We start from the raw sequence: 13,490 nt of genomic DNA on the forward strand, positions 1-13,490 counted from the left end.
TAGTTCATAATCCTTCCATGTGATGAATGCAGCTCTAGATCTAGTTGTTATAAAATGATTTTTATTCCTTATGGTTATCAAGAGAAAAAGATGTATCTGAACAGCACTTATTATACCAAAGAACTAAAAAATTAGTATTGAAGAATACAAAATATATTTTTTCATAAAAAGTATGTGTTGGCAGATGTCTTTGGGGACCGGTAATTTGTACTACATAGAAAGGTGTATTACACGTCCATTGCACAAACAGGACTATTAAACATGAAAGGATACTTATTTAGTTTTTTTAAAAAAATGGTATGATGATTGTACATTTGTTCCTTCTTTAAAATATATATGAACTGATCTCTAGTAAAATCAAAGAGCAACTGTGGAAAGTCAATAGACGACTAAGGATAAACTCTGGATTGACTTCATTTGTAAGCAGCCATTAACTCTGGCTGAGCCATGTTGGCTTTAGATCAGAAACTGCCATATAGATTGGCATCCCTTGTGGCAGATGGCCACAAGTGACATGGCAGAGTGAAGTGGTGTTTTATTTCCCTTTAAGATATGAAAACTGGGAGTTGGAAAAATTCAAGCATGCAGAAGGGGATGACAAAAGGTGACTAAGGAAGGGGAAAGAGAAGAAAAGATCACAGGACAGCAGAGGAGAAAAAGCAAGGCATTCCACCCAGCAGTGTCTCGAACAAGCATCAGGAGTTCCTGGGGCAGCACCTACACGTACTCACCAAGTGGAGGGAAGCCCCGGGCAGGGCTTGTATCTCGGCTGCTCTCACGGCTGGTATCGCGGCTGCACCCCTGACTCATGCTGGGTCGAGGGATACGGCTGCTCCGTGCTAGCGTGCAGCATGAAGGGTTTCAGAGAAGGTGAACAAGTTTAATGAAGGCAGAAAAACTCACAAACGTCAGTCACAGTTGGTTAATGTAATTATGACATTGTCTGCACTGAGTTCTGATGACTGGACCAACCTATTCATGCTGGGGTCTCACTAACTAATTAGCAGTAGGAAAAGGGGCTGGAACCTGACTATACTCAATGACTCAGACAGCCATGGGTTTACATTGTGTGTAAAGAAAGAACTGGACATACAAAACACAAGATTGAAAGCCATTTAGAAATCAATCCATTTTTAAAGCTTTAGAAAATTTGCCAAGAGGACAGAAGACCAAAGGTGTTTTCATATGCATGTGGTTTCTAAAAATATCAGTTAATTTGGGCTAGCAAAAGGAAAAAAGGTCCTTGTCTTAGAGGTCCACAAACTTACCTAATCAAGAGAAAAGAGGGCAGAGCTCAGTTTTCCCAGTACTGTCTTCTCTATGGAGACAGCCTGCCTGTTTGAGTCAATGTGGAGATGTTCCCCATAAATTCAATGATCCAAATAAACAGATCCCGAGTTGGGAGTGTTATATTTTCTTATCCTAACTTTAATCCCTGTTTGTTTTTCCCTGGGGGAGTCCTTTCCAATTTCCTTCATGGATCCTGTCTTACATACTGTAGTTATAGCAAGTAGATTGATAATCTCAGGGCATATGATATCCAAATACTCAGTACAGTCCGAAGGGGAAGATCAGGCAAGGAATGCAAACTGAGCAAATGGCCTCAAACGGTTTCACTAGTAATTCCTGGACTTTCTTTCATTTTGCCAAAGTGGAAACACTGACTCACTGAGTCTTCACTAAAAGTAATAATGATTAATATGCTAAACTGTTACTACAAAAAGACAAAAGTAATAGACACCAAATTAAATCCTTTAAAAAACTGAAAAGTGTCTACTGATCCCACCAATATAGAGAAGTTTCCTAGAATGGACAGAGAATTGCTATTTATCTAACCCATATAGTGACCTGACCAGTTCCTAGTTAGCTCATGGTCCAGACACTTGGCTTCTCTGAGTTCCATCCTCCCCATAAAAAATGTGGAATGAGAAAGAATACCACCAATAAATCAGATAAGGCATATACATAAGCACTTCTGAATTCCTTGCTGAATAACACTGTCAAAACAGATTGTCAAAAACTCCTGACATTTTCATGTAAGTACATGCTTAATTAAGTATTTCTGAATAGTTAATGCTTGATTACTTAAGATTTTTCTTGTAGGCTCTCCCTGCTTCTTTAAGTTCATATGCTACAGAAATGGAAAATAAATATTCTCCCTGGGTAAGTGTCCTTTGTAAAGATAATAAAGAGCATTCGTAGGGAAAAATAGACATGATCTGAAATAATATATACATAAACTTCTTAACAAGGTAAACCTTCCTAGTATCCCACCCAGACAGTTCATTCACAGCTCCCTTAAGTATGATGAGTAGCTGCATATAGGAAAAAACACTTAGTGTCGACAATTTTGCAAATATCTGCCCAAAGTGTTCCCAAACCTCATGCAAAAAATACCTAGTAGTGACATCAACCATTTAAGTGTTAAATACTTTGAATAAGAAGAGGAAAAACACTCATTCAACCTATAACAGTAACTATAACTCTACTTTCAAGACTATACGGTGACTTCAAAGTAAGTATACAAAATAAATCTTTTTTATAGGATAGTGGGAGAACTACAAACAAACCATTTTATGCCTATGAAATCCCCCAAGTGAACGTCCTATGTGGGAATGAGAGAAGGTGTGAATAGAAAGAGACAATGAGCACCGGTGAACTTCCTAAAAGCAGCATTGTTCTTGAGTCATGCTTATCAGAAACACTGGAAAGCCTTAAAAAAACTACCAGACCAGTGCTCATCTTTTATAGACTCACCTACTATCACAATGATTTAAGCACAGTCCTGACTGTCATCTTTTTAAGAACAGATTCAACCATAACTCATACCAAAAGAATTAATGGAAATGACTAGATGTTATTTTTTTTGGGGGGGGGGTCCATTCGTGGGGCCTGAACTCTGGGCCTGGGCACTGTCCCTCAGCTCTTCAGCTCAAGGCTAGCACTCTACCACTTAAGCCACAGCGCCACTTCCGACTTTTTTCTTTTTGCTTATGTAGTGCTGAGGAATCGAACCCAGGGCCTCATGCATGCAAGGCAAGCGCTCTACCACTGAGCCACCTTCCCAGCCCATGATTAGACGTTAAAGACACAAAAGGCCTCTGTAGTACAGACAGTGTCATGTCACAGTTCATCTCACAATTGAAACAATGACTTACTTTTAATTCTTCCAAAAATGTTTTTAAAATATTTTAAACAAAAAGTTTAAAAATATTTTAAATATCCACTCACAAAATTGAAATTGCAAAAAGATCAAATGGTTGAGAAGAGGAAACCAAAGTCAAAATGCCAAAATGCAAAGTATTTTTGTGAGGGACTTCTAAAGTCTTACTGTTGTTTAAACACACAAAATTGAAATTATATATACTATCCCATTTGACTGGTGGCTTATGAGGAAATAAACTGCCAAGAGCAAAAAAGAGCAGTGGTGATTTTTTTGTTTGTTTCTTGATTATCCAACAAGAATTACATTGGTTTTTTTTTTTGTTGTTGTTTATTTGATTTTTGCCAATATAGGGTTTGAACTTAAAACCTTGCATTTTCTCAGCTTATTTGGCTGGAGCTCTACCACTTAAGCCATACCTGTTGCCCAGTTTTTACTACTTTAGAGGTGGTGTCTCATGGCCTTTTCTGCGTATGCTGGCCTTTGAACCTCCAATCCTCTAGACCATCAGCCTATATAGCTAGGATTACAGGCATAAGATATCAGCACCCAATTTTTTTTTTTTGTCGGTCACGGGGCCTGAACTCTGGGCCTGGGCACTATCCCTCAACTCTTCAGCTCAAGGCTAGCGCTCTATCACTTGAGCCATAGCACCAGTTCCGGCTTTTTTCTTTTCTGCTTATGTGGTGCTGAGGAATCGAACCCAGAGCCTCATGCATGCAAGGCAAGCACTCTACCACTGAGCCACCTTCCCAGCCCCCAAAATTGTTTTTTGTCTGTTTTTTGTTGTTGTTGTTTTTTGCTTTTGGAAATATTCAAGATTGAATTCAGGGCCTCAATTTAAGCCAGGTCACCAAGTCCACATAATGTTTTAAGAACTCTTATATGCCAAATAAAAAGGCTTAGCATAATTTTTATAGAAGAAATGAAAATTTAGTTAACAAATGTCATTTCAAAGAAAAAAATGCACTGTCTGTAGATAAGTAGGATTAATCATCAATGTAAATTCTAATTCTACTTTAGTTATCATTAAATTATCATGAATTAATTGGTTTAGGAATAACAAAGTTTAACTTAAAAGGTATTACTCCCTTTTTCAATATTCATATTTAAAACTGGACACATACAGATATATATTCAGTATATACTAAGTGATCACAGATTAATCTTCTTAATGTTTCAAGAAAATAATCTAGATCAAAAGAATAACTCAACTAAAAACTCATCAGAAGAGAGAACATGCTTTGCCTCTTTTGTTTTTACTCATGTCTCATTACACTTTAAAAAGCTTAGAAAACTGCTGCCTATTCAACTATCCAAAACAGAAATAGCAGATTTTAGATCACTGAATTTATTACAAGGAGGTAAAAATGGCATCTTTAATACACAGGAAAAGAAAAGGCCATAAGCAGAAGAGTATAAGAAAAATCTAATACTAGGATGGCTTGTCAAGATATACCTTTATAAGTTTCAGCAATTAATTATGGGAAAGGACAGTTGAAACATAAACCTAGATTTAAAATCCAATAAGCACCAAACCCAGATATGATGCAGTATCATGAAAAATTTGCATATTCTAGCTTTGATCTCTTCTCTGGTTAAACCTTCATCAATACACAAATAACTTGTCAGCTCAGAGACCATGTTATGCAACGTCATACAAAGTCAACAGACATCACAGAGAATCAACCAAACCAAACAACTTCACTTTGTTAAGAAATATGAGTTCAAGACAAATTTCTTAAATATCTGCTCATGCCTTTTTATAGCTCAAGGAAGCCTTCAAGGGTTTTCCTGAGCTAGATCCTACTAGCTCAGGAACTGCAATCTACCATTCCCATGCCATGGCTGTAGTCAAATAAACTACCTGATTCTTTCTCCCCTACAGCATCACATTTTTCCCCTTTACTTGATTCCCTATCTGGCTAATCCCACCTTATATTTCACACAGTACCTATGGTAGAAAGCCTCTCAGGAAGAACTGTGGGAGGACTGGAGAACAAAGGTCTAAGGTTCCTCCTTTTTCATGGCATCAGTGAACACTGTCACCTTTTTTTCATGCAGTTTTATTTTTCCACCTTTCTGAAGTCACTCATGAGGACTCAGAAGTCAGAAGCTGAATCTATTTCATTTGTCTTCTAATTCTGAGGTTCACATACATCACCGAAAATATTCAGGTATAAAAATTGCTGAGAAGATAAATGAGTGAATAAATAGGAAAGATAAGCCAACAGGAATTAAGGAGATGGTATTGTGACTTTACAGTAATATATCTTTAGGAAGCAGATAAAGATGCAATAAAAAGAAAAGCTATAAATTTAACTAGGTTATCATCAATTTTTTGCTTTCATGTTTCAAAAACATTATTTTAAAAGTAACTACACATATTCTTTGACTATGAGTTTCACCAGTTAAGTTGGATATCAGAATTAAAAGACCCTACAAATTGCTTGTGGGTGAATAAGAGAAAGAAAAATAAGAAGTGACGTTGGTTCTAACTCTGAGGGAAAATCATTTCCCCCTTATTTTCCTAATTCTATAAAAGCCTATAATAACAAGGTAGATGTTTTGTGGTTATTTATTTTTGTTTATGTCAGTATTAGGGATAGAACTCAGGGCTTCACACTCTCACTTGGCTTTTCTGCCTCAAGTCTGGTACTATACCACTTGAGCCACACCTCCACTTCAAACTCTGACAATTTTTTACACATTTGTGTCCATTCATTTGAACCCCAAGTACCATGTTTCAATATGCCATAATCTGTATAAAGCACAAATCAAAATGTGTTTTTAACACCGCCAAAGTAACATTTAAGATAAAAAAAACATAACTCTAGTCCTATAGCAGATACCATCTTTAGATTGTAATCATTATAACCAAACTGAAAAGGGTATTCCAAGGTCTTTGAGAATCCTTACCTAATCCTATTCGGTTTGGACTTGTTTCTCGGCTACATCCCTGACTCCTAGGAATTTTGCTTCGTTTTTCTGAAGAAGGTGTCACAGGTGGACCTCTTGAGGAACTGCCAGCAAGTCCACCATAACCACTGCCCAGAAGTTTCCCTGGGGAACTCGAACGGCTGCCAGCTAAAAATAATGCAAAACAAAAGTGAATGATGGGTGTAAAGCAGGTAATAAATTGCAATTTCAGAAGCCAGCTTTTCTATATATTTATTTGAATCAAATATTAAGAGAATAATAGCTTTTTAGTGGATAGTGGCATTAATTTTAATGTAGGCCCATAAAATAACATGTTTGTAAGAGTTACTGTAGACCTGCACAATTTCTAAATTCAAAAGTACTGAGTACCAACAGTAGCCTCCCTGTTCCATAGCAAATCTCTTCAAGTAACCACTGAGGTGGGCTTTTTTTTTTCTTTTGGTTTTTTCAATCCTGGGGCTTGAAGTAAGTAGGGCCCGGGTGTTGTCTCTGAGCTTTTTTTCTCAAGTCTAGCACTCTACCACTTTAAGCCACAGTGACACTTCCATTTTTCTGGTGGTAAATTGGAGATAAGAGTTTCAGGAGCCAATATTAAAAACTCTGTTACAGCCAGACGCCAGTGGCTCAGGCCTATAATCCTAGCTACTCAGGAGGCTGAGATCTGAGGATTGTGGTTCAAAGCCAGCCCAGGCACGAAAGTCCATGAGACTCTTATCTCCAATAAACCACTAGAAAACCAGAAGTGGCTCTGTGGCTCAAGTGGTAGAGCATTTGCCTTGAGCTGAAGAGTGCAGGGACAGTGCCCAAGCCTAGAGTTCAAGCCCCATGACTGCAAAAAAAAAAAAAAAAAAAAGAGTTTCAGGGACTTACCTGTATGGGCTGGCTTCAAACTGTGATCCTGAGATCTTAGCCTCCTGAGTAGCTAGAGTTATAGGCATGAGCCACCAGCGCCTGACTTTAATTATGGCAGTACTATGGATTAAACCCAGGGACTTGGATATACTAGGTAAACACTCTACCACTGACAGTCTCCATTACTTAAGGTTTTGTTTTGTTTTAATTCTGAAGGAGTTGATAGGTTAAAAACTGTAAGTACTAAAAGAGCAGAAGCATAAATACAGCTGGGCAAAGATGGCTCATACTTATAATCTTAGCTACTCAAGAGACTGAGTTCTGAATATCCCAGTTTAAAAGTAGGCTAGACAGACAAATACTAGAGACTCTTATTTCTAATTAACCAGTAAAAAGACAAAAGTGGAGCTTAAGTATCAGAACACTAGCCTTGAGTGAAAATACCAAGCAAGAGCACAAGGTCTTGAATTCAAGTCCCAGCACCATCACAAGAGAAAAACAAGTATAACAAAAATTTCTTAAGCATTACTTGGAGAAAATGGATCTAAGAAAATTAGACTAGTCTAACAAATAGGAAAAAAGAAATGAAGGTAAAAAGAATCACAAAATAAGGTATATTGTACATCTGTCTAAATATCTTCTTTGAGTGAGGGAAAGGGTGACATTGTCCAAAAAGAAATGTACACTTTAGCCAATCACTGGTGGCTCACACCTGTTGATACTAGCTCTCAGGAGGCTGATATCTGAAGATAGTGATTCAAAGACAGCCTGGACATGTCTGTGAGATTCTTACCTCCACACTTAACTACCAGAAAACTGGAAGTGGAGCTAAGGCTCAAAGTGGTAGAGTGCTAACTTTGAGCAAAAAGAGTTCAGAGACAGTGCCCAGGCCCTGAATTCAAGCCCCACCTACAACAACAAAAAATAAATGTACTTTTTACCTTACTTATATAACTGTAACCCTCTGTATATCACCCTTAAAATAACAATTAAAAAACTGAAAAATAAATAAAAGAATCACAAAATAGGCTTAACTATATCAATAATAGTAACAAGTGTGATTCTTTTTTTTTTCCTGTCATGGGGCCTGAACTCTGGGCCTGGGCACTGTCCCTCAGCTCTTCAGCTGAAGGCTAGAGCTCTACCACTTGAGCCACAGCACCACTTCCGGCTTTTTTGTTTTTGCTTATGTGGTGCTGAGGAATCGAACCCAGGGCCTCAGGCATGCAAGGCAAGTGCTTTAACCACTGAGCCACCTTCCCAGCCCCACAAGTATGATTCTTGTATCAAGTTTAGAAGAATAAAAAACAACTAATCTGCCTGTTGTTTACAAGGATCAAACAACATAATTCAAAATGAAATAGAATGAAGCAATTTAAAAAACAAAAGATATTCAGCATCGAAACAATAACTGCTCATGAATAACTACAAATTTCTATACTTCAACCATAGCTCTGAAATAAAAATCATACAAAAAGATAAAAATAATTAAGAAATCTCATGGAAAGTGTAATAAATCTCAAGAAATTAGTGTAAAAAAGAGTTGAACTTTTGAGTATGGGTGAGAAACTGTGTACATATAAATTTCCTAACAATCTAACTATGTTGCATCAATGCCAGATTGCATATACACTGCAGCTTAGTGATGTAGCCATCTTGGTCTGTCTATATGCACTCAGGGATGCTCACAAGGCAATATTACCTATTACTTTTCAGCCTGGCACCAGTGGTTCATGCCTATAACCCTAGTTATTCAGGAGGATGAGATCTCAGGATCATGGTTTACAACCTACCCAGGCAGGAAAGTCCCCAAGACTCTTACCTCCAATTAAACACACACCCACACCCACCCACCCACCACCAACCCCCCCCCCCACAAGTGGAGCTGTGGCTCAAATGGTAGAATGCTATACTTGAGCTAAAAAGCTCAGGGACAGCCACAGGCCCTTAGTTCAAACCCCAAGATTGGCACCAAAAAAAAAAAAAAAAAACACTTTTCAGAATGCAGAATGTACACTCTTCATTAAGCAATGTATAACTGCACACTTGCACACACACACACACACAAACATACAGCTCCTCCATATACATGTGTGCATCCCAAGAGAACATTCATCCTTCCACAAACGAATATTATTAAAAAAAAAACAAACACCTGTACTATGCCTCAAAACAAATCTCAAAGAAATATATAAAAGTAGAAATCACGTAAGGCCGTTTTCTGAAAAGTATGCAACAAAACTAAGTAACAATACTTATACTAATACTTTATTAGTAGCTAAGTAATAGCTAAGTGTTGAGATATCTTTAGAAATACCTTCATGGGACAAAATTCTCAAAAGAAAAGAACAAAAATTTAAGCATGATACTACTTTTAGCCAAAATGGCAGTTTATTTATCTAAATCATCAGTAGAGAAGCTAATAAAATTCTAAAATGTAAAGTACACTTTATTGTGTACTGGAGTAGAAAGAGCCAGAGGGAGAAAAAAAAACCTTCGAAACAATATTTACCTAGAAGTAATACATGATGTGTGTATGTACATGTATGTATGTATATGTATATGTGTGTATGTATACATATATACATATATACATGCATATACATGCATTATATAATGCTTAAATATGTATTACTTTATAATACATGTTTCTAAAAGGTTATATATGAATACTGACATTGTTGAAAGGAATCATTTGGGTGACTTCTCATAAAAATTAACATTTTGCAATGATTTTACTACAATTTGCAGTGAAAGTCATTGTAAACCTCAGCAATACACTTTACTATGAAGTATATAAACTGCTAATGTGGATAGATGGCCAAAAGAAATCCATTTCAAACTCTAGTACTTGTACAGAAAAAATTCACAAGATTAATTAAGCTTCTAACAAAGAAAAATTAATACTGTACAAAGAACATGGGGCAAGGAAGAATGCATAAAAAAAAAAAGCAAGTAGAGAAATGGCTTACCACCAGCAGGATTAGCAGATCTGGATCCTTGATTATGAGAGCAGACCAAAGGACAGGCAAAAAGTGGATTAAAAGACAATAACACAATACACAAGGTCAGCATGCAACACAACACAAATGTCTTATTCAAAGCACATTAGCAAAATAGCTATTTCTCCTAGGATTTGTTCTTCCTAGTTTCTATATGTGCTTATACTTATATTAATCATAGTGTTTTTGTATCCATTTCAAATCTATCATAAAATAAGCACCCTGTACTCCTAAGAGTACATCCCTTGAGCTTGGAGCACACTGAGGGAAACAGGTAAAACTCACTCATCTGTGGTATTATCTCTGTTCTCAAAAATGTTTACCTAACAAGTGCTCAGTACCTATCAATGGCTGGAAAAGAATTATTAACTATTTTGCCTGAATGATCTGTGACTTTCCTTATGTTAAAAATATGTCAATTACTAGGGCCCTAATCTAGCATTAATAAAATCTACTTAGTATTAAACTAAGATTGTGAATACCAGTATACCTATGTATTAAGTATGCTCATATTTATCTCACATTAAAGTAATTGTTACAAGTATCTTGTGTGTCTGGCATAAGCTTGAGGTACAAGGTTGGCTGTATGCTGCCTTGTGGTAGTCTCCCTTCCTGTGGGTGAAACCTGAGGAGTTTTAAAAGTAGCCAGGTTCAGCATGTTTACATATGAAGAATTAAAGCTGAGCCATTCCCTCAGTCCCACTAAAGAAAAAAACTCTATGCTTTGCCTCCTCCTAAGCATAAGAAATATATGGATCCCTAAATCCTGGACAGAGAGAAGAGAAAAAAGAGAGGAGAGAGGGAGAGAGAGCAAACACTCAAACCTAGAAGCTACACAGATTCCTAAAACAGGAAGAGACAGAGCACGGACACATCTCAGGTAAGGAACACTACATAGGCCACAGCAGATAAAAACGAATTATCAAATACTGCTCAGCCCCACTCTCCAGCGAGTGGCAAAACACAGCAGTTAAAGACTTGGCAGGTTTAAAAAAAATCAATTATTTTATTGACTGACCTATGATGTTAAACACTTTGGTCAAGAATTCCTTGTAGTAAGATTTGATCCCTGTTTGAGGGCATAACCAGGAACCACTAGGGTTTGACACAAAAACCAGAGCCAGGCTCGTAATGGTTATGATTCACCCAACATCACACTACAGTAGGGTAGTATCACAGCCAGAGTGTATCATACTGCACAATATACAGCCTATGTAACTTAAGTTACTGGAGATAAACCAGAGGCAGCAATATAACTGACTTTCCATCACCTTTTCATAAAGATCAAAGCTTATCTAATATGAAGACATTAAGAGAGGCGCAGTTCAAGAGCCACCAAGGGAATTTTCAATACTAAGATCTCAAAGTCTGGCCACAGACTTTGGGATCTACATAAGCCACACAGCTTATGGAGCCATATCAGAGAGACTTGTGTAAGCTAAAGGTGAGGTGGAAAGACTCTTCCTTGCTATGATCACCTTGTCTAGGAGTGTCATCATACCCAGCTCCCTCTACCTGCACAGAGGGAAAGCTGGCCATTCCCAGCTGAGTGGGGCAGAAAAGTGAGCCTCTAAGTTTATCACCTAAGGTTGATTAAATAAGTTCATTCTAGCTCCCTTGCTTCCCTGGCTGAGGCTAGCAGGCACACAGAGGTCACATAATACAGAAAAGCAAGCAAGGAGTAGAGCCAGGGCCACTAGGCAAAGCATGAGCCCATATTGGAATAAGACAAGTGAGGCTGCGAGTGTTAGCACACAGGGCTAAGGGGAGAAGCTTTTACGTGGATTTACTTATTTGCCATCGGAAAAGCTTGGCAGTACTAATTCCTCCACAGGTTCTGCTCTAAAATGGAAGGCTCCTGATCCACATAAAAATGGGTCATAGCACAAATAAATAAGTTTCAGTTTAGGTGACTTCAAGACAGGGAAAGTAACAATTATCAACTACACAAATTTAAACCACCTGGAAAGAGAACAAACTAGGCCTGGAATGTTTCATCTTGTAAGCTTACCCAACAGTGCAGTTACTCACGGTATTTTAGAGCCCCAATAATGTATTTTCCTCTATGAAGTCAGTGCAAATACTGACACCTGTGTTCCGGTGCAAGATGGGCTGTTGAACAAAACAAAGGTAACCAAAGGCATAAAATAGAACTTCTTACGCTGAGACTGTGAAACCACTTTAGCACGGCTGCGGCCCCGGTTGTCAGAGGGTGTAGAGGCGACATTGGTGGCACTCCCGGAACTTTGCCGTCTTGTGCGGATCCGACCTGGAGGACACAGCAAAAAGAGTGTTCCCTAACATTTTCAGCAAGTGGGACCCATATGAGGAAAGAGCTCACACTACAAGCAAGGGGCAGTGATGGGCACGACTACGTGGGGGCAGGAGCTTCCGTGACCAGGTCCTGCCTCGTGAAGTCTGACACAGTTTGTGACCACACCACCATGATGGGGAAGGGCTGGTTTAAGTTTTCCACAGGGCTTCTCTACTTTCAGCTAAGCACAGAACACCTCTCTTGACATAACCCAACCAGAACCAGAACTGACAACAGCTACCCAAGCATCTCACATAGCTTGCAGAGAAGCAAGGTAGAAACAAAAAGCCCAAGGCGTAGAGAAGATTCAAGGAAAGAAGCTAAGGAACAAGAAGAGAAAGCACAACATTAAAAAAAAAAAAGAAAAAGGAAAAGGAAACCACCCAGAATCAATGATTTCTAGAAGAAGATACAATCCTACGGTAAAAATTAAAAGCTGTCTGAGTTACTATTCATGTGCCAAATAAGAGTCCTTGTAAGTGTATATGAAGTAATTGTTCACACTATTTAGATGAGGAAAGAGGGAAATGAGATTATAGTTTGTCCATGTCTCACAACTGTTTCAGGTACCTGTAGTACCTGACTGACCTTTCATGTTCTGAGATCACTGAGCTAAATCAAAAAGTATTCTAAGTGGTGCTGTGGCTTAAGTGGTAGAGTGCTCACCTTGAGCTGAAGAGCTGAGGGAAAGTGCCCAAGCCCAGAGTGCAAGCCCCACGACCAACAAAAGCAAAACAAAACAAAACAAAAAACAAAAAAAGTATTCAAACAGGCAAAGTAACCTGGAAAAAAAAATTATATAAGTAGGCCACCAAAAAAACCTTCGAAACTGAACATTTGGTGACAGGATCTTTAGCCCAGTGCTTGACATTCCCTTGTAGTTTCTTTTTGTTTGTTTTTCAAGGCAAGGGACAGTTTTTCTCGAAAGTAAAACTAGATAGCACATATACTTCTAAATGGTATCAGCATTGTTCGTAAAAGTTTCCAGTGCTCTATCCAACCTGTGGTTCCATCTTGACCCAGGAATTGAGAATGAAGTCCCTCAACATGGCTTTAAATTAGGGAAGTGCAGAGGTTGTAAGAATATGGGGAGGGGCTGGGAAGATGGCTCAGTGGTAGAGTGCTTGCCTTGCATGCCTGAGGCCCTGGGTTCGATTCCTCAGCACCACATAAGCAAAAAGAAAAAAGTCGGAAGTGGCGCTGTGGCTCAAGTGATAGA

The 13,490-nt window shown here is 38.2% G+C and overlaps 1 protein-coding gene across 3 annotated transcripts in view; it reads right to left on the reverse strand.

Moving 5' to 3' along the window:
* Clasp1 (cytoplasmic linker associated protein 1) overlaps window positions 1–13,490 on the reverse strand; it is a 280,309-nt gene that overhangs the window by 75,077 nt on the left and 191,742 nt on the right. For all 3 annotated transcript variants that reach the window (XM_013020693.1, XM_013020692.1, XM_013020694.1), the window contains 2 exons: window positions 12,119–12,226; window positions 6,083–6,250 (listed from right to left, as the gene is read on the reverse strand). In XM_013020693.1, coding sequence (XP_012876147.1) covers window positions 6,083–6,250; window positions 12,119–12,226 — 276 coding nt within the window. The remainder of the gene's footprint in view (window positions 1–6,082; window positions 6,251–12,118; window positions 12,227–13,490) is intronic.

This window comes from Dipodomys ordii, unplaced genomic scaffold, assembly GCF_000151885.1.
Source record: "Dipodomys ordii isolate 6190 unplaced genomic scaffold, Dord_2.0 Scaffold52, whole genome shotgun sequence".
In the NCBI taxonomy this organism is placed as follows: Eukaryota; Metazoa; Chordata; class Mammalia; order Rodentia; family Heteromyidae; genus Dipodomys; species Dipodomys ordii.